The sequence below is a fragment of the Paroedura picta genome, chromosome 14, assembly GCF_049243985.1.
Source record: "Paroedura picta isolate Pp20150507F chromosome 14, Ppicta_v3.0, whole genome shotgun sequence".
In the NCBI taxonomy this organism is placed as follows: domain Eukaryota; kingdom Metazoa; phylum Chordata; class Lepidosauria; order Squamata; family Gekkonidae; genus Paroedura; species Paroedura picta.
Window position 1 is genome coordinate 41,270,551 of NC_135382.1, and position 23,345 is coordinate 41,293,895.

The 23,345-nt window shown below is 55.3% G+C and overlaps 2 protein-coding genes across 10 annotated transcripts in view; both read left to right on the forward strand.

Moving 5' to 3' along the window:
• ZFHX3 (zinc finger homeobox 3) overlaps positions 1-9,946 on the forward strand; it is a 191,335-nt gene extending 181,389 nt beyond the window's left edge. For all 6 annotated transcript variants that reach the window (XM_077309607.1, XM_077309608.1, XM_077309609.1 and 3 more), the window contains 2 exons: positions 432-5,795; positions 6,835-9,946. In XM_077309607.1, coding sequence (XP_077165722.1) covers positions 432-5,795; positions 6,835-8,375 — 6,905 coding nt within the window. In that variant the 3' untranslated portion in view covers positions 8,376-9,946. The remainder of the gene's footprint in view (positions 1-431; positions 5,796-6,834) is intronic.
• An 8,725-nt stretch (positions 9,947-18,671) lies between these two features.
• The window catches only part of PMFBP1 (polyamine modulated factor 1 binding protein 1), a 38,444-nt gene continuing 33,770 nt past the window's right edge, over positions 18,672-23,345 (forward strand). For all 4 annotated transcript variants that reach the window (XR_013226475.1, XM_077309709.1, XM_077309713.1 and 1 more), the window contains exon 1: positions 18,672-18,887. The gene's annotated coding sequence lies outside the window, so the exon portion shown is untranslated. The remainder of the gene's footprint in view (positions 18,888-23,345) is intronic.

Genomic DNA, 23,345 nt, shown 5'->3' on the forward strand with positions numbered 1-23,345 from the left:
AGACGGAGTCCCTCTGTTTGTGTGGAGGAGCAAGGACATGATTGGAGGCATCATCCTGCCTCCACCGTTCAGGGAGACATCTTGTTCTCCAGCAGGAGGACTTGGGCTCCCCTGCCCCAATTGTCTGCTCAGTAAAGCTGACGGGTCTCAGAATTCAGTATTCTAAGGGAATCCCTCCTTCCTAGGCTGCAGCCCCTGGGGAGCATGGGGAAGAAGGAAAGAAGGTGTTGAGGAGTTGTCCCTGTGCAGCAATGGGGGTGGGGAGCTGGAAGGAAACCTCAGTCACTTGCCACAAAGTTAGCTTCTGGAAATGTGGGAGGAGAAGCGGCAGGCAGGGGGAGGAGTCCAGTGGGCAGCCTGGAGTTGCCTGACCAAAAGCAAAACAGAGTGCCAGATGGCCACCTTCCTTTCCTCTGTTTTCCTCACCACAGAGCCCTCCGAGGACCCAGGGAGAGGCCCGCTGCCTTCGGACAACATGGAGCCCGTTCCAACAGACCAGGCCCTGACCAGAGAGGATGCTGGGTTTCTCTGCTGGAAGAAGGGCTGCAGCCAAGGGTTCAAAACTGCCCCTGCTCTCCAGGCCCATTTCAGCGAGGTGCACACCAAACGACCTCAGCTGCCTGTCTCAGACCGGCATGTGTACAAGTACCGCTGCAACCAGTGCAGTCTGGCCTTCAAAACCATTGAGAAGCTGCAGCTGCACTCCCAGTACCATGTGATCCGCGCTGCCACCATGTGCTGCCTCTGCCAGCGCAGCTTCCGCACCTTCCAAGCCCTCAGGAAGCACCTAGAGACCAACCACCTGGAGCTGAGCGAAGCAGATGTTCAGCAGCTGTACAGTGGGCTCCTGGTCAATGGGGACCTCCTTGCCCTGGGCGACCCCTCCCTGGCTGAAGACCACCCCCTCCTGGGAGAGGAAGAGAAGGAGGAGGAAAGTGACTTGGATGACAAGCAGAGTCCCGTAGGGAGTGACTCTGGGTCTGTGCAGGAGGACTCAGGCTCTGAACCAAAGCGGGCTCTCCCATTCCGGAAAGGCCCAAACTTCACCATGGAGAAGTTCCTGGACCCATCCCGCCCATATAAATGCACCGTTTGCAAAGAGTCCTTCACTCAGAAGAACATCCTGTTGGTCCATTACAATTCTGTGTCTCACCTACACAAGCTGAAGCGTGCCCTCCAAGAGTCCACCGCTGGCCCACCAGAGCCCACCAGCAGCCCGGACCACAAACCCTTCAAGTGCCCCACCTGTAATGTGGCTTACAGCCAGAGCTCCACCCTGGAGATCCACATGAGGTCCGTCTTGCACCAGACCAAAGCCCGAGCGGCCAAACTAGAAGCCGCCGGCGGGGGCGGGGTCAGCAATATCCCCTCAGGCTCCTCCACACCCAGCCCAGTCAGCACTACCAGCATGGCCCTGGCCAGCGCCAGCACCTGCGCGGCCAGCACGGCTCCTGTCCCCAGCCTCCTTGGCCAGGCTCCCTGTGAGAGCACTGGGATCCCTCCTCCGCGCCCTGCCCTCTGTGCCAGCACCACCCTGAGCCCTGCTGAGACCAAAGAGGCCAACCGTAAGAAGCTAGGGGACATGATTGCCTCCCGACAGCAGCAGCAGCAGCAGCAGCAGCAAGCACACACCTTGGTGCAGGCCCAGGCTCAAGCGCAGGCCCAGCTCCAGCTCCAGCAAGAGCTGCAGCAGCAGGCTGCCCTCCTACAATCCCAGCTTTTCAGCCCGCCGGCCCTCCTTCCGCACTTCCCCATGACCACGGAGACCCTCCTCCAGCTCCAGCAGCAGCAGCAGCAGCAGCTCCTCTTTCCCTTCTACATCCCCAGCGCTGAGTTCCAGCTGAACCCAGAGGTGAGCCTGCCTGTGACCAGTGGCACCCTGACGCTGACTGGCGCGGGGCCTGGCCTCATGGACGACCTGAAGGGACATCTCCCCCAGCCGCTGCCCCCGGCCCACTGCGTCCTTTTGCAGCACAGCCAGCTGCCAGAGAAGAAAGCCAAGACTGCTGGGAAGGAGAGGGACAGCCAGCCGCAGGAGCAGGAGTGCAGCAGGAAGTTGGAGGGCAGCCTGGCCGCCCAGGAGCCCCCCAAGCCCAAAGACACCCCTGACTTGGGAGCAGGGGGCCCGGCAGAGCCACTGTTGCTTCCTCCCCGCATTGCGTCGGACACACGAGGGAATGCCACCAGGGCTTTGCTGGAGAACTTTGGTTTTGAGCTCGTCATCCAGTACAATGAGAACAAGCAGAAGGGGCAGAAGAAGGCGGGGAGGGTAGAGGGTGGGGGCGGGCAGGGGGAGAAGCTGGAGTGCACTGCCTGCAGCAAGTTCTTCTCCAACGTCCTCATCCTGAAAAGCCACCAGGAGCATGTCCATCAGCGCTACCTCCCCTTCAAGCAGTTGGAGCACTTCGCCAAGCAGTACCGTGAGCACTACGACAAGCTATACCCGCTGCGGCCTCAGACCCCGGAGCCCTCCCAGCCCCCTGTGCCCCCGGTGCCCCCAGCCCCACCGCAGCAGCCACCCCCCTCAGCCGGCCCTGCCACAGCCCCGCCCGTCTCCTCTCCCACTCTTGCCCCTGCCCAGCCGCCTCTGCCCCTCACACAGCTCCCCGTGCAGATGGAGCTCCCACTCTTCTCTCCCCTCGTGATGCAGACCATGCCGCTGCAGACCATGCCTGCCCAGCTGCCCCCCCAGCTTGGCCCGCTGGACCCCCTGCCCACTGACCTTGCCCAGCTCTACCAACACCAGCTCAACCCTGGCCTCCTGCAGCAGCAGCAGCAGCAGCAGCAGCAAAGCAAGCGGCCGCGAACGCGCATCACGGATGACCAGCTGCGGGTCCTGAGGCAGTATTTCGACATCAACAACTCCCCCAGCGAGGAACAGATCCAGGAGATGGCGGACAAGTCGGGCCTGCCCCAGAAGGTGATCAAGCACTGGTTCCGGAACACGCTGTTCAAGGAGCGGCAGCGCAACAAGGACTCTCCCTACAACTTCAGCAACCCTCCCGTTACCAGCCTGGAGGACCTGAAGGTGGACTCGCGCCCACCCTCCCCCGAGCCCCAGAAGCACGAGTACTGGGGGGGCAAGCGGTCCTCCCGGACCCGCTTCACAGACTACCAGCTCCGGGTCCTGCAGGACTTCTTTGATGCCAACGCCTACCCAAAGGACGATGAGTTCGAGCAGCTCTCCAGTCTGCTGAACCTGCCCACCCGGGTCATTGTGGTGTGGTTCCAGAACGCCCGCCAGAAGGCCCGGAAGAACTACGAGAACCAGGGGGAAGGCAGAGATGGGGAGCGACGGGAGCTGACCAACGACCGCTACATCCGGACGAGCAGCCTCAGCTACCAGTGCAAGAAGTGCAGCCTTGTCTTTCAGCGCATCTTTGACCTCATCAAGCACCAGAAGAAGCTGTGCTACAAAGATGAGGATGAGGAGGGGCAGGAGGACAGCCAGAACGAGGACTCCCTGGATGCAGCCGAGCCCCTGACTCCCACCAGCTCCTGCTGCAGCACCCCTATGCCTTCACAGGCATACAGCACCTCAGCCTCTGCCACAAACACTGCCGCTTCCTCCTCAGCTTTCCTGCCACCCCTGGCCACGGAAGCAGAAGAGTCTTCCTCTGCCGACACTTCTAAAGCAGAAGCTACAGATGAGAAACCAAAGCCACCTGAACCTCCACGGACCCCGCAAAGCCAACCCCCCGAGAAGCGAGTGCAGCCAAAGCAGGAGGTGCTGCAGCCACCCGAAGACCACGGCGAGCAGCAGGCTGGCCCCACAAACCCCAAGGCCTCCCCCCCAGCCCTTCCACAGCCAGTGCAGCCTCCTCCTCCCCCCTGTGTCCTGCCGCAGTCCAGCCCGAGCCCCTCCCAGCTCTCCCACCTGCCACTAAAGGCCCTGCACACGACCACCCCCCAGCAGCTTTCTAACGTGCCTCCTCCTCCACTCGTCCCCTACCAGTGCGACCAGTGCAAGCTGGCCTTCCCCTCCTTCGAACATTGGCAGGAGCACCAGCAGCTCCACTTCCTGAGCGCCCAGAACCAGTTTGTCCACCCCCAGTTCCTGGACAGGGCCCTCGACATGCCTTTCATGCTCTTTGACCCCAGCAACCCCCTTCTGGCCAGCCAACTCCTGGCCGGGACGCTTCCCCAGCTGCCTCTGAGTGCCGCCACCGTCGCCCCTTCGCCCTCCACTCCGACATCCACCCTGAGCACCCTGAAGAGGAGGCTGGAGGAAAAGGCCGGTGCCAGCCCTGGCGGGGATGACAGTGGCGCCGGTGGGGAGGAGCCGCAAAGAGACAAACGCCTGCGCACAACCATCACACCGGAGCAGCTGGAAGTCCTGTACCAGAAGTACCTCCTGGACTCCAACCCCACCCGGAAGATGCTGGACCATATCGCCCATGAGGTGGGCCTGAAGAAACGCGTGGTGCAGGTCTGGTTCCAGAACACCCGCGCCCGGGAGCGGAAGGGGCAGTTCCGGGCAGTGGGGCCTGCCCAAGCCCACCGGCGATGCCCTTTCTGCCGGGCACTCTTCAAGGCCAAGACTGCCCTCGAAGCGCACGTCAGGTCCCGCCACTGGCACGAAGCCAAGCGGGCCGGCTATAACCTGACCTTATCAGCGATGCTTTTGGAGTGCGACGGAGGCCTCCAACTGAAGGCCGACCTCTTTGACGGAACGGGCTTTTCCCACCTGCCTCCCGGCGCCAGTGACAGCCAGGCCCTCTCACCCGTGAGCAAGGCTCTGGAGCTCTCGCCTCATGCTCTTCTGAGTCCCTCGTCCATCAAAGTGGAAGGGATGGAGGACTTTGAGAGCCCGTCCCTGGCATCCGTCAGCCTCAGCTTTGACCACACCAAGCTGGACAATGACGACTGCTCCTCTGTGAACACGGCCATCACAGATATCACGACCGGCGACGAGGGCGTCGCAGACAACGAGGTTGCCGCTGGGCTTGCTGCTGAAGCCCGATGCCTGCCGGGGCCCAGCGATGGTCTCACCAAGGCTGCCATGATAGCCCTGTCGGAGTATGAGGACCGGCTGTCTTCGGGCCTGGTCAGCCCAGCTCCCAGCTTCTACAGCAAGGACTACGACAATGAGGGCACTGTGGACTACAGCGAGACCTCCAGCCTGGCAGACCCCTGCTCACCCAGCCCGGGCACCAGTGGCTCCGCAAGCAAGTCTGCAGACGGTGGAGATCGGCCGGGCCAGAAACGCTTCCGCACTCAGATGACGAACCTCCAGCTGAAGGTCCTGAAGTCCTGCTTCAGCGACTACCGGACACCCACCATGCTGGAGTGTGAGGTTCTGGGCAATGACATTGGGCTGCCCAAGCGAGTGGTCCAGGTCTGGTTCCAGAATGCTCGGGCCAAGGAGAAAAAGTCCAAGCTCAGCATGGCCAAGCATTTCGGCATTAACCAGGCGAGTTACGAGGGACCCAAAACAGAGTGCACTTTGTGTGGCATCAAGTACAGTGCGCGCCTGTCTGTACGTGACCATATCTTCTCTCAGCAACACATCTGCAAAGTGAAGGACACCATTGGGAGCCAGTTGGACAAGGAGAAGGAGTACTTTGATCCTGCCACGGTCCGCCAGCTGATGGCCCAGCAGGAGCTGGACCGGATCAAGAAGGCCAATGAGGTGCTCGGCCTGGCCGCCCAGCAGCAAGGCGGCCTGTTCGATGGCCCCCCGCTCCAGGCGCTCAACCTGCCTGCTGCCTACCCTGCCCTCCAGGGCATCCCCCCTGTTCTGCTGCCGGGCCTCAGCAGCTCCTCCCTGCCTGGTTTCAACCCCTCTAACACAGGTGAGTTGTGGGGAGTACCCCAGTGGAGGGTGGCAGTGGGAGAGAGAGAGAGCAGGAACCCTTGCTTGCTCTCCACTGCTCTGCAGTGGGGTGGGGGGAAGAAGGCCAGACAGACCTTTCTGAGGGGCTGGCCAGCGGGCTGTCAGAAGGGGGCCTGGTGTGGCTGTTGCTTGACCAGCTCCAGTGGACTTGGCAAAGGGTTCGGGAAAGGCACCACTCCTGTGCCAGTCTCCCTGCAGACCCGGTGCTTCCTGGGGCAGGCTTCTCCCTGCAGCACAGTCTGCCAAATAGCCTGGGCTGGTGGAAAGCACTGCAGTTTGCCCACTGTCTGCTTCTGAGCCTCCCAAGCAGGGTTGTGCCCAAGGGCTTGGCTGGGGTCACATGTCCTCACGTTCCCTGGCCAGGGCCTTGAGCCATGGAGCTTTTCGTGCACCTCATGCCAGGCCATGGTGCCCCAGCCAGCACAGAGCGAGCTCTGGCACGAGGCTGGATTCAAATTAGTCACCTGCCATGGGCCTTCTGAGGACCTGGGGGGGGGGGGTGTCTGAAAAAAGACATCTCATGCAGGGGTGGGGGGCATGCCAAAAATTCCTACTGCATCTTCTGGTAAGGTCTGTAGCCTCCCACCTCCCTCCCAAGCTTGCCCAGAGGAGATGGCCTGATGTGGGCACCTTTCCCATCTCCTGCAGTCTTCCAGCAGCCCAGCCCTCCTGCTGGTGCCAAGGGAAGCCCCCCTTTCTTCCTGCTGCCCTTCCACGCCAGGTTTCCCAGTAGGCCAGTATCACAGGCAAAGTCCCCTTTCCTTCCTCCCCAAGGGTCTGCGTGCTCTCTTATCTCCCCATGCTGCTCTTCCCATGCTGGTTCCCTGCAAAGTTGGGTTTCATTATGGGGGAAGGGAGGGAACGGTCCAGCAAGAGGCTATCTGGCCTTATGACTATTCCCAGAGCGGCACAAGACTTTGAGGGGAGGGGGCATCGCCGCCTCCTCCTCGGTCAGTCACGAGGCCTGCCCAGCATGACTCCTTCCTCTTGCTTTCCAGCTTTAACGCCTCCCAAGCCAAACCTGATGGGTCTGCCCAGCACAAGCGTTCCCTCACCAGGCCTCCCCAGCTCTGGATTACCAAATAAGCAGCCCTCGGCCTCCCTGAGCTCCCCCAATGCAGCACAAGCAAACGCAGCCTCTGTCCAGCAGCAGCAGCAGCAGCAGCAGCCGAGCCAGCCCACGCCTCGGAAGGAAAAGGAGAGTGAGAAGACGAAAGAGAAGGAAAAGGCCCCCAAGGGGAAGGGAGAGTCCCCACTGATGACCCCCAAGAAGGACACAGCCGAGCGGCCCGGCCAGGCCCTTCCCACAGCACTGCCTGCCTTGGAGTACTCTTTGGAGCCCGCCCACCTTCAGGCACTGCAGGCGGCTCTGAATTCCGACCCCACGGCTTTGCTCACAAGCCAGTTCCTCCCCTATCTTGTCCCTGGGTTTTCCCCCTACTATGCCCCTCAGATCCCGGGTGCCTTGCAGAGCGGCTACCTGCAGCCCCTGTATGGCATGGAAGGGCTGTTCCCCTACAGCCCGGCACTCTCCCAGGCCTTGCTGGGCTTGTCCTCAGGCTCTCTGCTGCAGCATTACCAGCAATACCAACAGAGTTTGCAGGAAGCACTGCAGATGCAGCAGCAGCAGCAGCAGCAGCGCCAAGTGCAGCCCCCACTGCAGCCACCGCCACCCAAAGGAAGCCAGACCCCAGTCCCTCTGGGGACGGCTACTCCAGACAAAGACCCTGCCAAAGAATCCCCCCAGCAAGAAGAGCAGAAGAACGCCACCCCCCGCGAAGTGTCCCCCCACCTGCCCAAACCCCGAGAAGAGCCCGCAGCAGACGGCCACGGCACAGGGCCCGCCCTGTGGGACCCCTTCATCGTGCCCAAGGTGCAGTACCGACTGGTCTGCCGCACATGCCAGGCGGCATTCAGCAACCAGGAGGCCGCCAGCGACCACCTGAAGTCCCTCTGCTGCCTCGGCCAGCCTGCGGGGAGCCTGCAAGAGATGGTGCTTCACGTCCCTGCTGGCGAGGGCGGCAGCTCATACCAATGCATGGCGTGCGAGAGCACCGTGTACGGGGACGAGGCCCTCCGACAACATCTCGAGTCTGCCCCGCACAAACATCGAACAATCCCAAGAGCAGCAAGAAACGCCAAAGAGCACCCCAGTCTATTACCTCACTCCGCCTGCCTCCCCAACCCCAGCACCGCATCTACCTCTCAGCCGGCCACTCACTCCAAGGACAGCCCCTCCCCACCACCCTCCGCTTCCTCCCACCCCTCCAGAAAGTCTTGGCCTCCAGGCGTCAGCCGGCCCTCCCGGCGGAAGCCGCCACCGCCGCCTCTCTCCTCATCTTCAACGGTTACCTCAAGTTCATGCAGCACCTCAGGGGTTCAGCCCTCGATGCCAACAGATGACTATTTGGAGGAGTCTGACTCGGATCTTAGCCAAAAGTCCGATGGACCGGCTAGCCTGGCAGAGCGGCCTGAGGAGCCGAGCTGCCCCAAGGACCGCGCTCTTGCTAGCCTAGAAATGGACACGTTTCGATTGTAAGCTTTGAAGATGAACAATTTTAAAAATGAATTTTAAAAATTTAACAAACCAATTTCAAAAACTGCAATTCCAAAGCTTCTAACCAAAAAAAGGAGAAAAAAAAAAGAAATGAAAAGTGTGGGGTGTTTTCCCATTTCAGGATGCCGGCAGGTTTTCCGTTGCTTTCTTTTGAATGAAGCCCATTGTCTTTTGATTCCACTTTGTTGGTCTCGAAGGCACGAGATTGAGAGAAGACAGGATGGAAGGTTGGCTGGCAGGCAGGCAGGCAGGCAGGTGCCCCCCCCCCCGCCGCCTGGCAGCTGCCTGTGGCCCTCTGCCCCCCCCCTTCCAGGAGAGCACAGCTGAGACCGGCATACCTATAAGGGAAAGTCGACCACCTGGTTCCAGTTTTAAATGTCTCGCTATCGTAGCGTTCCGATACCAATGGCTTGCTAAAAGAAAAAGAGAGAAATGTAACGACTTTTGATTCTCAGGTCAATCGCTCACACTTTGTTCGGTTTTCAAAATCATTGTTTTATATAAATATATATATATATATATATATAATTTCATTTTTGGTTTTGATTTTTTTCCAAGAAAAGGATTTTTTTCTTTTGTTAATTTAAAAATGGGCAGAAAGTATTCAAGAGACAAACAATGTGGACTGAGTTAGTTTTCTGGGGATTTTCATGGTAGCTTTTCTGCTGAAGCCAATTTCAAGGGGAAAGTTCAGCACTCCCACTTTTCAGAAAAAAAGAAACGCAACAACACACAAAGAGTGTTAAGGACTTGGAGCTTAAATAAGTTTTCAGACAACTGACTTTCTGTATTTATGATAGATATGACCATTTTTGGTGTGGAGTAGATTGTTGCATTGGAAATGAACTGCAGCAGCACCGTAGATTGAAAAGAAGACCCCTTTTGTGTACATTTAGCTTTTGTATGGTCGAGCTGGCAGCTTCTCATTGGGTGTTGTCTTGTTCATTCCTAGCCATCATCGATTCGCCAAGCGTCTTCTCCCCCTTTGTACCTCAACTCCCTTTTCCACCCTGTTCTCTTCCACTTGCAGTCTCTGCCTTCATTTCTCAGAGGGTGGTTGCATAATTATTTTATAAAAACTAAGGGGGAAAATTCAAAGGGTTTGGGGTCAGTAGGATCCCTTGCAGAATATTTTTGTTGGGGGTTTGAAACTTTTTAAGGTATGTACATGTCTGTTACCCTTGTGCACTTAACTCTGACTTCTTTTTCTTCCTTTGACTTCTTCCTTTCCGCATTTGGTGACCGTGTGGAGGGCGCTGTTTGGAACTCGTGTGACAGCTTTTCCTTCTCTTGGGGTGCCGAGGGGGGGGGCACGTGTTCCTTTTCCAATGACTTTTGGTTTGTGTATATGTGTGTGATTTTGGTTTTGGTTATCTGTTTTTGTTTTGTTTTTTAGTTTCTTTTCCTCAAAAAGAAATTCATGCTTTAAATAAAATCCAAAGACAAACCCTTTTCACCATGGTGCGGAATGAGCAAAAGGCTTCTTTTGACTGGAGATTTGTTTCTGATTTCAGCCACAAGACTCAGTTTAAATAAAGAAACTCCAAAAAAGACTTGGCATGCAGGTTGTGCTGTGTGCTTCCACTGCCCACACAGGAGCAGGCCTGCAGACCATGCAGCCCTGAGTACTGGGGGGGGGATTGCCTCCCCACATGCCAACCCCTCCTTGGGGCTGCAGCTGCCCAAAGGTGCACATTTGTGTGTGGGGGGGGGCGTTGTGTGAGTCTTTCTGCATGGTGGTCTCTTCAGTGGTCCGGACCATGAAAGGAAATCTTCTCACTGCTGGCGTGGAAGGTCTGGACAGGAGCAGGGGCTGCTGAGCCACGTCTTCAGAAGGGAAGGAACATGGCGAATGGGGGCTGCGCTGGGCTGGGCTGGGCTGTGGTCTTGGCTACCCCCACCCCTCATGCAGGAGGTGAATTCTAAGGTGGAGGGATGAACACCCCCCCACACATACACACATGCACCTTTGGGTCTTCACTGTCATGGAAGAGCCCACCTTAAACTGCTGTACATATGGCTAATGAGGCAGGTGCACAATGCTAAGTTGTCCTCCCTCCCCCCATTTTTAGTCAGTACTAGAAAAAAGCCCAATGAAATACTCCTGTCCAGAGGCAGGTGAACACACACACACACACACACACCCCTGCGTGCATCTCTTTCTTCCTTCAACACAAGACTTGTGTGCATTTATCTCTGCTTGGGATGAGCTTCTGGGGAAGGGGCATTTTAAAGTTGTACACTTTTATGTCCCCCCCCCACTCTTTTATCTGCTCTGTCTACATGCACACATATCAATATGTATACATACATACACACACACACAGGTATGTATGTACGTATACGCCCCGTAGCAGTTCTATGTTACTTTGTATTGGGGGGGGGGGTGTTTTGTTTGTAGTTCTCTGTGGTACAAATGAGTTAGTTTTGACAGGGGAGCATTCCTGCCCCAGCATTGCCTTCAGTCTGCTCCTGTTCCTGCCTCCTCCTCCTTTGTGTCTCATATACCTCCCAACCAGTCATCTTTCAGTGCATCAGTCTTAAATTTGGAAGGGGCAGGCCTCTGCCCTTTTCTCTCCTGAGGCAGGCCTGGCTTGCAGCTGTGAGACTCCCTCTTGGCTCAGGAGATGGGCTCTGGGGTGGAGTGGGGCTGGCAAAGCTGCCGGGCCTGCTGCTTGACCCTGGGTCTTGGAGGGAGGGAGTGTTGCGTTGGCTCAACGTTCTCTCTTGATGCTGGGAGCCAAGCAAGAGGCCGACTGAGATTGTAGTGGCATTTGTGAGTGGAATTGGCAGGCTGAGGGGCTCTCCTGGGCAGTTGGGAGGAGGGCCTGAGGTGCAGCACAATCCCCCCCAAACACTCTCACACACACACACAAGGGACTGCCCCCCACCCTGCCTGCTTCCTGCACCCTAGGGTGGTTCCCACTTTGGGAGAAGCCAAGGGAGGGGGGGCTGGCACCTGCTGAGGGACCTGCCCTCTTTTTGTTTGTTTTGATGCTGGAGGGGGGGTGCGCGTGAAGTTTGGACATAACAAAGCATGAATGAGGTGGAGAGGAATCTGAACAGCCTTTGCATTGTACAAAATAGAGCAAGTGAAACCAAAAATGGTGATGTCCTTGGCGTTTTTCTATGATGTTGTCTTGTTAGCTTTTTTGTTATTGTAACATCTGGTTTAATCTGGAAATGTCAGACTGGCAAAGAGGAGCCACATGGAACTGTAAAGAAACCAGATTTGTCACCAAACACTTTGTTGTCATAGTTAAGTTGATTGTAGATGGTAATTGAATATACTCCTTTGAAAGTATTCCTCCAGTACGTTTCCTCTGCTCATTGTGGTGCATTAAAAACATGCGCGCAAGCTCTCCTCTCTACGGTGCCTGGGGATGAATAGCGGAGCCCGAGATGCTTGGGTGCATCTGCTGTTGTGGGGGGGGGAGGTTCTCTGTCTCAGCGAATCAGTGGGTTTAGGGGGAGGCCAGCCAGCCATTTTCCTGACAGCTCTCTTGTGCAGGGCATTATGCTTTGGGGAGGGGGGGGGCAAATGCTTGGGTTTCCCGGTTTCATGAGGAAAGAGAGCCCCCGCTTGTGTGGCTTGGAGGTGGGGCCTTGCCAAACAGCTGTGCAAGGAGTAGATCTCCAGTGCTGCTCTCCATTCTCTTAGGTGTGATGAATGGGAGGGTGCTCGCCTTCCAAAACTAAAGAGCAGAGAGGTAAGTGTTTGGGCTGCTCTGGCTCCCTTGGATGAATGCCTGGCCATCTGCTGGGGGGATGGATTTCCACAGGATTGTGTGGCTGGGAGATGGGTTCTGACCACCCAATTAATTGGCTGCCAATCCAGAGTCCCTGGTGAAAACAGCCATTTCCTCTCTCAGACACACACCCGCCTCCAGAAGCAGAAGTGGCATGGATCCCGAAGATGAGGTGACCTCTGAACAGTTTGGCATGTTGGTTAGGACCAGGGAGAGCCTTTGGGCATGCAACTCAGTGGGTTGCAATCTTGAGCCAGTCTCTCTGTCTCACCAATCTCAGGGCTGTTGTAAGGATAAATTGGAGGAGGATGGGCAACCATGTCCTTCACCATGAGCCTCCTGGGAGGGAGGAGTCACCCATGTAGTCACAGGCTGTCTCTGGCCCCACAGGCATCCTCAGGACAAGTATGGGCAGGTAGTGAGTCAGAGTCTTATAGCTGATCTAGAGCCAGATGTTCACCCCATCAAAGGTCCCAAAGTTTCCCCATCAGACACTCCCTGCCCAACCTTTCTGGACACTGCTAATTAATGAAAACCCTATGCTCCACCAGGCAGCTTCTACTCTGAATGATGCCTACTGAACCTCACCCTGGTGGGTTTGGAGAAGGGTCTTGGGTTGAACACCTTCTCCCCTGCCCTGAGCTAGTTGTCCGTAGACTCCATCTTGGAAGCTTTCTTCTTGTGACTTTCTTCATCTGCGTTGAGGCACAATGGAAAGATTTCCAAATCAATTCCAAATAATAAATATACCTGGGATAACTGGGGGCGGGTTTCTCTTCTGGCAGAGATCAGCACCCCGAGATCCTTCTGCCTCCTTGCTTTTAATCTGCAACATGCCATTCTGATTCCAGCCCTCCACTCAGCTTTGTTCTTGAGGACTCACCCTCCTTCCCTGTGGAGGATTTTCTATTGGTTATCAGATAGTTAAGGAGACCCCAGATGCAGAACTTGTGGTTTTCTCGTGTTGTATTGTTGCTAACTAACCAGGAGATCTGGAGGTGTCTCCTTGCTCTGACCAACTTCGCAGCCTTTGGGTATTTAATCTTCCTTGCTTTGCCTGAAGAAGGCCCTCCTCTTAATCTTTTCGCTGTTCTCCAGTTTCTCATACTAAAGAAATTTCTTTTGCCCGGACCCTCCACCAGTCCTGAAGAGGAACCATCCATGGAGCTGCTGCCTCACAGAGGTTTCCACAAAAGCAGTGCTCCAGTATCCCCCCAGGGTTCAGATTGGCTGGTGGAAAATGTCCCATTTCTACTGGTGCTGCATTCTCCTGCTGTGTAGGGTGGAGCCGTCTCCTCTTGACCTGGGTCAAACTGCAGTTATGCAGGCCTATTTGTCATAACCCTTGGACCTACCTCTGGAGTTGGAGCCTGCGGGAGAGTTCAGGATGTCTCAACTGTTTGTAAGTCTTTGTTTCCGTGACCGTACTCAGCTGTGACTATCCAGACTTGCTTGCCTTATGATGCTACTTGGAGGAGCATAGCAGAGTCTACACCAGCCTTTCTCAGCCTTTTGACCGTGGGGGCACACCTGAAAATTTTTCCAGGCTTCAAGACATACCAGAAATGCTGTCAGTTGGCCATTCCTCCCTGCCAGATCCCCAGAAGCTCCATGTCACCTAGAAGTGGTGTCACCCGGATGGACCCATTGCTTCATTAGCAAGTTTTCTGCCACAGATCATTTCCAGTGGAATCTAGGACCCTGGGATCACTAGTCCATGTGAAATCCATCAATCACTGTCAAGACCGGCTGGTTTGGAGTTGCAGAAGGCCCCCTCTATCCTGAACAATTATGCTGGGCATGAGACAGTGGATGTGATGGAAGCTGCATAGAATTCATGCCTTGCAATTCTCACCATCACCACCCCCTAAGTGGCTTTCCTAAGTGTCCTATAAGAATGTTTTCGAAACTTTGTTGCAAGTCTGCCTCCAATCTGGCTCTAAGTTGCCTCACCTCCCGCTTCCTCTCATGTAACTCCCCTGTATACCCGGGAGCTTGTTTGAGGCAGGGGCAGAGAGGACATCAGGGAGCAATCACATAGATGGCAGCCCACCTCTGGCCATGCCAGTCATCAACCAGCCCATCCAGCGAGTCACCAGGTGGCTTCGGGTCTCGCAGAGCATCCAGGGATCCATTTGGGTTCATACATGATCGTGACACCAGCCATGCAGGGAGGCCTAGGATTGTTGGCGCGGAGAGTACTCTGAAGGAGCAAGCTTCCCAAACCAATATCGCCACCCCTCCTCTCTGACCAAAATTCCATGACTGATGAAGGACCAAGAACCTAGGAGGGGGCGGTTCTTTCAGGGGAATGGTTTTGCCCTCACTCAGCTCTCAGTGACACACGCCAGGACTACCTCGTGTTCTGTAAAATATGCTTGCAGGGTGGAGGCTTGGTTGTTAATCAACCTGGCATTACACAATAGTGTCGGAGTCCCCTGTTTTCCTAGGGATAGTTCAGAGATCTCCAGCTGTGCAGTGATGTTTGGGAGGTACGATTACCAGAGTTCTGCCCAGTATTCCAAATGGGGCCACACTACAGACCTATACAGGAGGGGCATCATCATCATCATCCTAATACTGGCCATCTTGTTCTCCATCCCTCTCTTAATAATCCCTAACGTAGGGTTTGCCCTTTTCACTGCAACACCTGTGGCTGACATTTTATTTATCTCGGTCTCAGCCAGCTCAGACCTCATAGAATCCTAGAGTGGGAAGGGGCCACACAGGCCATCTAGTCCCACCTCCTGCTCAACACAGCATCAGCCCAAAGCATCCTAAAGCATCCAAGAGCTGGGATTTTTCTGCCATGGGGTGCATCACCCTACACTTACCTGCACGGCACTTCATTTGCCACACCGCTGCCCGCTCACCCAGTTTGTGGTGGCTCTCTTGGAGCTCTTTCCAGCCAGCCTTGGTTCCTACCCCCTGGAGCATTTGGTGTCACCTGCAAACTTGGCCACTACACTTCTCACCCCCCCACCCCCACCCCGTTCCAGTTCATTGATGAACAAATAAAATGGCACCAGCTCTAAAAGCAGCACAAGTACAGCAAGAGAAGCCAAGGACTCCTCCATGTTCTGGAATGCATTTTCATGCTGGCTAGTCCCATTCCAAGGGACCCCTTTATGGGGGATGCCATGGCTAGCAATGATTGCCTTTTATAGAGGGGAGAAGATATGGTAAGAAATGAGTAACCCCAGAAGCTCCTGCTTTGTTTTTGGAGCTGGATGGCACGTACCTCCTCTTTGGTGGGGTGGATACCAGAAGCATCAACGAGAAGCTCCAGATTCCTGTTTTGTTTTGTTTTTTCCCTTCAATATGGAGTCCTGATTTGTCCAAACAAAGTAGGACATCATCCAAGAATGGGAAAACTGGAGTTGGAGACAGGCAGGCTGACAGAAATGTTGGAGACACTTTGCTCGCAGCACACCACAATGTGTGACCATTGTTTGCACATCTGCTATCCCGCCAACAATCTGCTCCTTCTCTGCCTGGGTGATAATGAGTTTTGCAAAGAGTTTTACTCCAGCCAGAACAACAGCAGGTGATTTCCTGCAGACACTGGGTATAGATGCTGCTTCAGTGCACCCCCGCCATCTCTGACAATTCACATCTGACCATTAGGCTGCCATAGTGTCATGACTGATGCAGCCCATGGGATGCGTGGAATTGGTTCAAGGGCTCCTTGCTGGATCAATGGTCACACTTGTCTTCAATTTGTTTCACAAAGTGCAAAATGCATATTTCTACCTTTAATGTTAATTGGTGTGACTTCTGGATCTACTTGGGGGTGACCATGGTTTCCCATCAAAATCAACTGAAATCCCCTTGTGGAATTTACTGACAGTTTGAAGTTGGACTGGGCTGATGATATGGGTTCTTTGGGTACCGATTTCTAGAGGTGAGAACCAGTTCCTTGCTAGAAGATATTTGCATGGCTTGTTTAACAAGTGGAAGTGAGCCAACCTGCACATCTGCCTCCCTGCTCCCCAATAAGTCTACAATCTGCTCATCATAATCATGGAGAATGTGGGATGGGCTCAACAGCTTCAAGGAAAACTCCCGTGGGAAGAAATTATGAAATGTATGTTTATTGATTATGAAGAAGAGTTGTTTTCTTATGCCCTGCTTTCTACTACTAGAAAAAGTCCCAAAGCAACTTGCAGCTGCCCTTTCTCCCTCTCCCTACATCAGACACCATGTGCGGTAGCTGGGACTAAAAGAGCTCTGACAGGACAGCTTGAGAAAGAGCTATTTCATTCATTGGCTGCATCATGGGAAGTGGGTTTTGAATCTAGCGGAGGAAATGTTTGGCTCCAAGATCTCTCAAGGCGTCCCTGGCGGGAAAAGGGTCAGGATAAGCTGGGAAAGGACCTTATGACTGAACCACCCCTGGAGGCAATGGGGGGGGGATTTGCCCCCTCAGTTCAGTGCTCCCCCCTCACCAATATGATTTATCTTGTGCTCAAATGCCGTGTGCTAGAGTTTTTCCTGTTGCCATAGAGATCTGGGCCCTCCCTTTCTTATCCCAGTGAACCTGGTGGCACTGCTCTGTGGTTTCCTTGTTCCAGCTGCGGCGGAGTCATGTTTGCAGTGGGGCTTCCCCACAGAGAGATTTCTTCTGCTTTCCACCCATTCTGGTTGCCATCCCTCCCTTTCCCACAGTGCCATGTCAAGGGCAGTCTTTTTTTCTAAAAATGTCTTCATGCAGAGATCTATAAGCCTGTGTTGCTAAATATGTTGTTAAAGCATTTCTTAAAGAACCCCTTACGTGCTTTACATAAGCACTCTGATTTCTGGCACAGGGTGGTGTATTTGGGCAACCTGTGGCCCTTATTTGACTTGGTTGTAGCGCCACGCAAACTGCCCCTGCTGCTGCTGCTGCTGCTACTACTGCTGGGGGTGGAAGCAGCTTTTTGAAGGGGACCATGTTTTCCTGAAGGGAAATACTGAAGCAAAGGTGGGCTGGGAAACCATGGAGAACCCGCAGGGCAGAGGGGGGAAAGGGCAAACAGAGCTGGGAGGAATCTCTCTCTAACAATCCAGGGCTCAGCATTAGGGGCGAGGTAAGGCACTTTGAGGCAGCTGCCCATCTTGCTTTCTGGGGGGGGGGGGGGAGCTGTGGCAGTCCAGTGGTTGAGCATTCTTCTTGCTTTGTGCCTGGCAGGTGAGGTTTGATACAGCTGAAGATTTGGTCCTCCTTCCCTACTAGGCTAGCTCCAACACACACACACACACACACACACACACACACGACCGGCCTTGCCTCTCTGCCAGGTCCCCAAGGCAGCTGCTGTTCTCCGTAGCTTGTGTTGGAGCCCCCACACAAAGGCATGGCAGCTACTCAGCCTATCAGGCAGTCTGGTGGTTGTCAACAAACTTTGGAGCCTACAGCTGCTTGGGGGCACAACCGCTTCCTCAGAAAGCTGGTGTCCCCCTCCCCATGGGGGAGTGCCCTGGAGCAAGCTAAGGTGGTGCTGCTTTTAAAATGGTTCTGGGTCCCCAGCCCCAAGCTGGCTTGCCTCCCCCCCCCCGCTAAGTAGCTAACGGAGATGCTGTGGGTAAGAAATGGAAAGTGACAGGATCTGACCAAGCCATTGGAAATCAATCCAAACTAAATGTGCTTCTTAACTATAAGTGAGCAGTTGAAAACAATCCTCTTTTATAGCCATGGAGATAAATACTCTGTTTTTATTAGGAAAAAATGACTTTGGACTGAATAAAGTCGTTTGATTAACTAGTCAAAGCAGATGGTTTATTGATGTTTCAGAAAAGGGTTCATAAGGCCTACAGAAAAGGAGACCAGGCTCTGGATTAACAAATTGCCCTGCTGAAAGGGACATTGACAGTTCACGGGATAGATTTATGGGCGACAACTTGATGTTTCATCCACATCTGGCTGATTATGATAAAACGCTGGGCCTTGGCTAGCCGCAGCCCTCCTTTGCAATCTGCTGTATCGACCCTTGAACTCCGAGACTGGCAAGCAACGCTGTGTGTTCGAGTCTGAATTTGTCTTAATCTCGCAGGGTTCTTTTTCTGCACAGCAGTCAGTTCTGGCGCCCGAGTGCTTGTCTGGGCGTGGGGGTGCGTGGGGGATCCGCTGGGGCAGCTCCCCCTTGCCTTATGCTGCAGGAGGGGCAGCGGACAAGCACACCGATGAGGGGATCGGCCTGGCCTCCTCACCCCTGTCCCTCTGCCAGGACTGGCACCGCCACACGGAGGGAAGCTGTTTGGAGTCCCTTGGGCGGCCGCCCTGGTGCCGGGAGAGACCCCCTCCTGGCGCAAGCAAATGGATTCCCCAAACGGGGACTGTCGCACCCGGAGCACCCAGATGTGGGGTGTGCCTAGGCGCTTTTCGCGTGCTTTATGTATGGGTGCTTTGCGAGTCTTTCCAAACAGGACGCGACGGTTGAGGAGGGTCCCGGGAACCGAGACGGTCTCCGAGGCAGCAGCCCGGGAGATTTCCTGGGGAGGCGGGACGGCGAAGCATTCCCGCGCGTCCCCGCCCGCCCGCCCGCCCGCCCGGCCGGCCGGCCGGCCGGCCTGGAGCTGCTCCGGAGCACGCTCCCTCCGGCGGCGGGTCACCGTGGCAACCGGAGCCCGCGCCGCCTCCCGCCTCCCGCCTCCGAGGCCGCCCGGGCCGGGCCGAGGAGCGGGGCAGGGCGGGGCGGCCTGGGCGAAGAGGAGGCGGAGGAGGAGAGAAGCCGCCCGAGGGGCTCCGCGCGACCCCGCCGCCCAGGTAGCGCCGCCCCCGCGAGGCAGGCAGGGAGGGAGGCAGGGAGGGGGCGAGCAGCCGCAGCAGCCCTCGGAGCCCGTCGCGCAGGGCCCAGGGCAACCGGCCGTCGTCGGCGTCGTCGTCGGGGGGGGCGGGGGGAACGGGACGGCCGCGCTCGACGGACGGGGGAAGGGCGCCGCTTGCATCTCCCGTCGGGGCCCCGTCGGGGCTCCGTTCGGCGGGCTGCAGACCCCCGGGGGCGGGTCGAGGGGACGCCCATCAGGCGGTGGAAGTGGGTGTCAGGGCGGAGGGGACGAGACGGGCCAAACCAAGAAAAGAGTCTTCGGAACACAAGAGTTTCCGGTCAAGCGTGTGAACTGGCTCTGGACGACTGGGGGCGGGCCAGGCGGGTCACGGTGGCTGACCGGGATTGCTCGGTGGCGTGGCTGCCTGCCCGCCTGCCTGCCCGCCTGCCTGCCTCAAGGCGCGCGCTCGGGAGGGTGGGAAAGGTGGAAGAAGAACAACAGGGGAAGGCCTGTGGGCAAGGACGCCCTCTCCCCTTCTCCCGGGGGCACTGAGGGAAGCCGCTCCCCTGACACACGGTGATGGAGGGCTGTGGGCAGAGGTGGCTCGCCAGGGGCACGGAGCCGGGTGTTTGCAAGGCTGGCCTCCCTGGCCCTCCCTTGTTTTGGCTGGGCAGAGCGCCCCTCCTCTCCCTTCGTTTTTCTCCGTCTCCGGGCAGGCCACCTTCTCCTGCGGCAGTTTGTATTTATTTATTCCATTTAGAGGCCGCCCTCCTGGTAGGTAGGCCAGCTCAGCCAGTGTACAACATCAAATAAAACAACAGTATAATTAAAATAATAACATATTTCAATCGTTTAACATATCTATAACTAATAGCGTCATCAATTACATATATTTTTTCTAGTGCCACCCTTTTGAATGGGTCTATTACCAGCTTAAGATGTTGACATGGGTTTTTTTTGGGGGTGCATTAGTTGCTATAAGATCATTGGCCCCAACCAGAAGCTTAGCGGAAGAGTTCCATCTGGCAACCCCTGCGGAATTGTGCCAGTCCTGTTAGGACTCGGATCTCCTCCAGGAAAAGCCAGACATGCTTGCTTGGGAGCAAGGACTATCAACCCATTGGTATTTGCAGAATGGTGTACACTTTGGGGTACATAGGCAGGGGGGCAGTCTCTTGGGTACTCTGAGCCCAGACCACAGGTGGCCTTCAAGGTAAGCACCAGTACCTAGAACCTGATCTGGAATTCAACCAGAAGCGAGTACAGCTGCCAAAGCATAGTGTGTTCCTGTGAGGACCTGGGCAACTGGGTCCTGGACAAGGTGCAATTTCCAGATCAAGGATAAGGGTAGATCTGTGTACAGAAGTCCAATCTAGAATCATAGAATCAACTAGTTGAAAGGGACCTCCTGGGCCATCTAGTCCAACCTCCTGCACTATGTGGTACACTCACAACCCTCTTGCTCATCCACTGTAACCTGCCTTGAACCTTCACAGATGGTCATCCAGCCTCTGCTTAAAAATTTCCAGAGATGGAGAATCCACCACCTCCTGAGGAAGCCTGTTCCACTGAGAAACTGCTCTAACTCAGGAAATTCTTCCAGATGTTTAGACGGAAATTCTTCTGCATTAATTTCATTCCCATCAGATCTGGTCCATCCCTCCAGGGCAAGAGAGATCAACTCTGCTCCATCCTCTACATCAGGGGTAGTCAATCTGTGGTCCTCCAGATGGACTGCAATTCCCATGATCATGGGAATTGTAGTCCATGAACATCTGGAGGACCACAGGCTGACTACCCCTGCTCCATATAGCAGCCTTTTAAATACTTGTTGTCAGATCCCCTCTCAGTTGCCTCCTCTCCAGGCTAAACAGACCAAGCTCCCCCAACCTTTCCTCATACGTCTTGGTTTCCAAACCTTTCATCATCTTTGTTGCCCTCCTCTGGACATGCTCCAGTTTGTCTACATCTCTCTTCAACTGGGGTGCCCAAAACTGAACACAGTACTCCAAGTGAGGCCAAACCAGAGCAGAGTACAGTGGTACCATCACCTCCCGTGATCTGGACACGATACTCCGGTTGATAGAGCCCAAAATCCCATTCACCTTTCGAGCCACCAAGTCACACTGCTGACTCATGTTCAATGTATGGTCTACCAAGACTCCTAGATCCTTTTTGCACATACTAATGCCAAGACAAGTCTCCCCCATCTTATATTGGTGTATTTGGTTTTTCCTACCTCTTGTGGCGCAGAGTGGTAAGGCAGCGACATGCTATCTGAAGCTCTGACCATGATGCTGGGAGCTCAATCCCAGCAGCTGGCTCAAGATTGACTCAGCCTTCCATCCTTCCGAGGTCAGTAAAATGAATACCCAGCTTGCTGAGGGGTAAAATGGTAATGACTGGGGAAGGGAATGGCAAACCACCCCGTATTGAGTCTACCATGAAAACGCTGGAGGGCGTCACCCCAAGGGTCAGACATGACCCAGTGCTTGCACAGGGGATACCTTTACCTTTACCTTTACCTATGTCTGAAGCAATTGCCTGTCAGTATGTGCCCTTAATCACAGGGGAACTGGGTTAGGAGTCCCGGTCCCTGGAGCCACAACGTGGTCTCTGGTGGTGTCAGCTGCTGCCTGGAATGGGGGCAGGGTGAGGGTAGGACAGGGCAGCACACAGCCAGGCCAAAAATTGGATTCCACTAATAAGGAATTCAGAGGCAGTCCCCAAGTAATCATATGCGCTTTAATAATCCTTATTTTACAGGCACACGTTACCAGGGTAACTGGATGTAAGCAGCAGAATGGCACCTTGCTGATCTCAAAGGCAAATCTGTAGAAAGAAATTCTCTGCCTTTCACTCTCTGGCAGGGTAATGATGGCTCTGTTTTTTATGCACCAATATTGTAATTGCTTTGCAGAACCACCACCACCACCCCGCACCTTGATATGAGGTGGGGGCGCCTGGCAACTGCTTAGAAAGCCTCCCGTCCACGTGACTCAAGTGAGCTGTTCTGCTAGGGAAGGGGGGACCCCCTCAGATGGCTCTCAGGGGCTCTCAGGGCCGCCTGCTCTCTCTCGCTTGCTGGCACTCTTCTCCCCCCCTCCACCAACAAGGCCAGGGAGAAGTCAGGTGCTGATTGCCTTAACTGGAAAGTATTGGCAAGGTGTGGATTTGGTATGTTGGGGGGGGGGTCACATTTTTAAAACAGGGCAAATTGAATTCCCCTCAGGAGTCTAATGAGGCCCCCCGGCCACGAGCGGAATACTCATCTCCTTCGATAGCATTTCCTGTAATGGATTCCGCTCTCTTGCCGGAAAGGGGATGGTTGCCCTTACAGACACCCCTTGGACTCGATTAGCTGATCTGGGAAACTGACGGGCCTGAAGGCATTAAACATATAGATTTCTGGAGCTGAGCTGATGGCGGGGCTACAGCCACTAACCTGCTGTGGGTGACTGTGGGGGAGGGGATGTCCTTTGGCCTGGCCTGGCCTGGCCTGGCCTGCCCGGGGTCAGGAGCTTGCAGGGAATGGCTCTGAGCTTTCAAGGATTCTCTTCCGGTCACAAAGGCCCACAAGTGTGAAGCTCTGCGATTCTTGTCCAGTGAAAGAATAGTCATCTGGGCACGGAAGCCCCTTGCTCATAAGGCCTCCCTTGGGTTAAGCTGTATGGCCTTGGCTCCCGGCAGCAGCGGCTGCATGGGGCCAAAAGATGGAGCAGGACTGTTCTGGGAGGGCTGAGAGGCTAATTCACCTGTGAGGGAAGGCAGCGGCCAAGCATCTGGTGTACAAGGCCAGGCGAAGCTGTCTTGTAGGCGGCACTGTCCAATGCCCTTCTGCAGTGTCGTGGAGGAGAGGTCCATCCATGGCTACCAGCCATGCTGATTAAAGAGAGCCTCCGTGTTTCCTCCATGGGAGGAAACCCCTTATTCCCCATGCCAGCAGGCAAGTCCTGCCCTCAATGCCTTGTTTGCTGGCCTGCTGGGGCTCCCAGGTGGCCGCGGTGAGAGACAGATTCTCTCCTGTCTGTTCCAGCAGGGCTCTGCTGAGGTCATGATGGGGTAGGATTATGGCCTGGTGGCTGGCCATGAGGGACTTCCCTTGGCACCTTCTTCCTGTTCTCCAGGGGCTGGGTTGGACTGGGCAGAAAAGTATGGGGCAGGAAGTAGCCTTGCAATGGCAAAGCAGCCACTGTCTCCTTTCTAGGCAGGAGTGTATATTCTGTGCCACCTTTTTCAGTTTTAGAGTTTGAAGAGGTTTAAATGCAGGGGGAGGTTATTGGAAGGAACTGTCAGTGTGTGATGTGTATGAAGCTGCCTGTCAGATCCCTCACGTTGTCTGCTCAGACGAGCAGTACATCTCCAAGGCAAGGGACGGTCTTGCCCAGTACAGAATCCCTAGCCAGTCTGGCCTGGAAGAAATTCACCTTCTGATCCCAAAATGGCAACTGCCATT